The following is a 4,155-nucleotide window of genomic DNA, read 5'->3' on the forward strand; positions in this document are numbered from 1 at the left end:
AGACCGTCAGTGGAAGAGAGGCCTCTTTCTTGGAGCACCTAACTCTTTCCCTCCCCTCTCCTTGTGGAGGGGTGGGGCAGAGCCTGTGAGAGAAAGGGCAAACCAGTGCCTGCAGTGAGGGGCAGAGGTTGAAATCCCAGGCCTAGCATCTAAGTAAGGAACAGAGTGTGGTGCAACGCACGCACACCATCACGCCTCCGAAAGAGGTCCCACCCAGGAGTGACTCAGATGCTTTGGACACCTTTCCCTGTGTGGGAAGCATGGGTGGGGCTGGATCGGGCAGATCTCCCCGCTGTTCAAAAGCAGCCACTCTTGCTTGTGAGGGGTGCCTGCGAGGTTGCTGCTCATCTCCCGCTGTCGCCCTGGTGGCCCTGACATACACACTGAGACCATGGGAACCCTCAGGGGACACCTGGTAGCAGGGATCTTCTTCTTCTTCTTCTCACTCTACTACCCGGTGCAGGTGTCCTTGGCCCTGCTACGGGGACAGAGGTTCCTGAAAGCCCCTCTGCCCACAAGGGAGAAGCGAGGGCACAGGTGGTGGCAGCTGGTCCCTGTGGAAGGACTGGGGAAGGTGGTTTTCTCCCTGATTCTCATCTTCCCCGAGTTCTTCTACCCGCCAGGAACAAAGTGGCTGATGATGGTGGACTGGGAGGCCCCTCGGCGACAGTTCACGTTCAAGGACGAGTGATGGCACTTCACCACGTACGGGTCCTTCCTCCTCAGTGGCGTGGTGGACACCACGAGCCAGGCGTGCCAGGCGTGTGAAGTTGGAGCAGGCGGCCGAGGCTCTGGCCTTCTGTGCACTGGTGCTGCTGGTGGTGACCCAGGCCGAGCACAAGGGCACCATGGAGACACACGTGCACATGCTGTTCACAGTGCCTGCCTTCCTGGTTGGCCTGGTGCTCATCATTGAGATCTGGGTCCCCAGCCAGCCCCAGCTCTGGGTACTCAAGACTTGGATGGGGCTGGTGCTCAGCAGCTGGCTGATGCAGCTAAGCATCCTGATGTACACGCCTCCCTCTGGGCAGCCCTGGAGAGGGGAAAACCCCATGGACCTCGCCTTCCTCACCATCTTCTTCTGCTGGCACCTGGCCTTAGGGGCTGCCTTGCTGGCCGCCATCTATGACCTCTGCAGCCTCTGGCATGATCGCTTCTCCTCCTGGAGAAAGGTCCCAGGTGCCAAGTACCACCTGTGATCCATAGGCGAGGGCAGTGAAGAGCTTAAGAAGCTCTGGGCAGGGGCCCAACTACGAGAAGGGGGTGTCTAGGTATAGAATCTGTCCCTGTGCTGCACCCTTTGTAATGAGAGTTTTGAGGATGCCCCCTGTGTGCCTAGTGCAGAAATGTCCTGGGATCTGCAATGTGGCTTTCCATCACAGGGGTCCCCTTCCTTGTTCCTAAATGAACCTTCCAGCTCCTAGGATTCCTGCTATCTATCTCTCTGTTCTCTCCAGGCCTGTCTCTTTCCTGTCTCGCTATTCAGTATGGTTCCTAACCATGGACTTACATGAAGTGAGAACAGGAGTAGTATTTTTCATTGACAGCTTTTGGGATCCAAGAGGAAGAAATGAAATGAGGGAACAGAGAGAGATGGAGGGTCTCTGGGGACTCAGCAGGGCTCTGCGTGTCTGAGGCGGGGCTGGCTTAGCGTGTGCACGTGTGTGCCGGCGGCGGCTGAAGTGGTGAAATGTGTGAAAGGGAAGGGACTCTGTTTTCACATCGTGGTGAGGACTTCTGTTTTCTTCATTTCTCTCTGTTTTTTATTCACACCAAGTGTAACAGGAAGAAGAGCTGTTTTTTTTTCTTTCTTTTTTTTTTATTAGTTTCTGCTTTATAACAAAGTGAATCAGTCATACATATACATCTGTTCCCACATCCCTTCCCTCTTGCATCTCCCTCCCTCCCACCCTCCCTATCCCACCCCTCCAGGTGGTCACAACCCTCCAGGTGGTCACAAGGCCCCGAGCTGATCTCCCTGTGCTATGCGGCTGCTTCCCACTATCTATCTACCTTACGTTTGGTAGTGTATATATGTCCATGCCTCTCTTTCGCTTTGTCACAGCTTACCCTTCCCCCTCCCCATATCCTCAAGTCCATTCTCAAGTAGGTCTGTGTCTTTATTCCTGTTTTACCCCTAGGTTCTTCATGACATTTTTTTTTTTAATTCCATATATATGTGTTAGCATACGGTATTTGTCTTTCTCTTTCTAAAGAAGATGTGGCACATATATACAATGGAATACTACTCAGCCATAAAAAGAAACGAAACTGAGCTATTTGTAATGAGGTGGATAGACCTAGAGTCTGTCATACAGAGTGAAGAGCTGGTTTTGTTGTTACTGTTTTTTAATCTAAACTGGACGAGGCTACTTCTGCCTGAGGGAGTAAGGGATGAGGGGAACGGGGGTGGCAGCCAGTGTAGCAGGGGCTCAAGTCCGGGGAGAAAGGAGGCAAGGGAGGAATCCCCAAAGGTGGGTGTAAGAAACAAGGATTACATTTGTATAAGTTTAAGTTGTTTGGGTTCTGCTGTGACATAAAACAACTCCATTGCTTATGCAGAGTCTTTCAGTAAAGTCTTATGATACACGTACATGTGTCTTGTGTGAGTGATTCTGGGGCAAGATCAAAGAAAGGGCCCAGATTTCAGGTGGTGGGAGCAGAAGGGGAAGAACCGCCATGAAACATGGGGCACAGATGACCTCAGTGGTTCTGAAGATGCAGGGACTCGGAGCCAAGAGGGAAACTGCAGCCCCTGGAACCTGCAGACCTTTCCAGCCAGTCACTGAGTTCCTCCCAGAATGAGGAGAGGAGGTGCTAACAAATTCACATACTCAGTGAAATACATGAAAGCAAACTATATAAAAATACTTATCCCTGGGTACAATTAGAAAACTGCTTCTGATAACATGTGTCTGCTTATGTGAGATGATAAACGCAGCATTTGGAAGTCTGAAGATGCAGGAAGATGGGAGGAGATGCTGGCCATAGATGTGGACAAAGGACCACAGAGAACAGTGCCCACACATGAAGCCATGGCAATTCTGCCATGGCACACGCAGTCAGAGATGCTGTCCTCAGAGACAGAAAATCTCTATGAAGCACAGAGAGGGATTTGCATTTGCAGATGGAGGGCAAGATGGGCTGCACATTGTCCTCTGAAATATGCCTGGACACTCCCTAAAGAAGCAGGGTGCGAGAGTGTGGAAACAGGCCCTGGAAACAGTAGGACAGGGGTTAAAGCAAAGAAGGGGAGCAAGGGAAAGGATGGAAGTGGGGCAAGGGTCTGGCAAGTCACATGGGCTGGGCTGGCAGAGGAGTGACACTCTGGGTCTAAGAAAGAGACATGTCTTCCTCCAGCAGCTGGAACCAGGCCAGCCTCAGCTTTCCTCCCCAGCAAAGCAGGAATCAACCTAAGGAAAGGTCAGCACCCTTCTTTCTGTCCCCACCCTAAAAAGCCCAGAAACAGAGCCAGCTTTACTGGCGGCTTGTGCGCCCCCAGCAGTGAAAGCACTGAGTCCTAACCACTGGACTGCCAGGGAATTCCCAGGGCCCCTCACTTTATATCTTCCATCCAAAGCCCTGGGAGAGGCCATAGCAAGGGTCCATATGATCGCTTATCACTGAAAAATAGCAAAAGTTAGATATTTCTGTGTTCTTTTTTTCTCCATAAAGTCTGGCTGCACCCTCTCCCTGAAGACTTAACACAGATTTACTTTCAGGATGCCTTATGATAAACACATCTCTTTCCCTGTTAGTAGACCATCCTTTATTCAAGGATAATGGTAAGACTCTTCCTTCTTCAGCTTGGAAACAAGAAGCTTAAAATGCTGACGACATCACACACTGGCTGAGAACCACCTGCTAAAGTAGAATCCCTCAGTCAACAAATGTAAATAAGTCTTATCAGATGCTGGGCCTGACTTAAAGAGGAGTAATTAGAGGTGCAGAAAACTGATGGCTAGGAGAGAGATGGGAAGTGATTTACAGAGGTGGGTCCTGTTTATCTTCATTTGTGCTGTGTGCGGGAATTCTTGTCCTGCACATCTGGCCCTCCCCAGCGAATCAGTCATGGCTCTCTAGGGAATCAGAACCAATAGGATGTGGATAGACAGAGAATTTAAGGAATGGACTCATGAAATCGTGAGGACTGGC

At 50.8% G+C, this 4,155-nt stretch overlaps 1 protein-coding gene across 1 annotated transcript; it reads left to right on the forward strand.

The window, feature by feature from the left end:
- Nucleotides 1-391: 391 nt before the first annotated feature.
- LOC307053729 (transmembrane epididymal protein 1A-like) lies at nt 392-1,199 on the forward strand (the record flags this gene model as incomplete). The annotated part of the gene is given in 3 exon segments (XM_079705220.1): nt 392-688; nt 692-763; nt 765-1,199. Coding segments are annotated over 3 exon segments (804 nt in total).
- Nucleotides 1,200-4,155: the final 2,956 nt, after the last annotated feature.

This window comes from Hyperoodon ampullatus (assembly GCF_949752795.1).
Source record: "Hyperoodon ampullatus genome assembly, chromosome: 5".
Lineage (NCBI taxonomy): Eukaryota > Metazoa > Chordata > Mammalia > Artiodactyla > Ziphiidae > Hyperoodon > Hyperoodon ampullatus.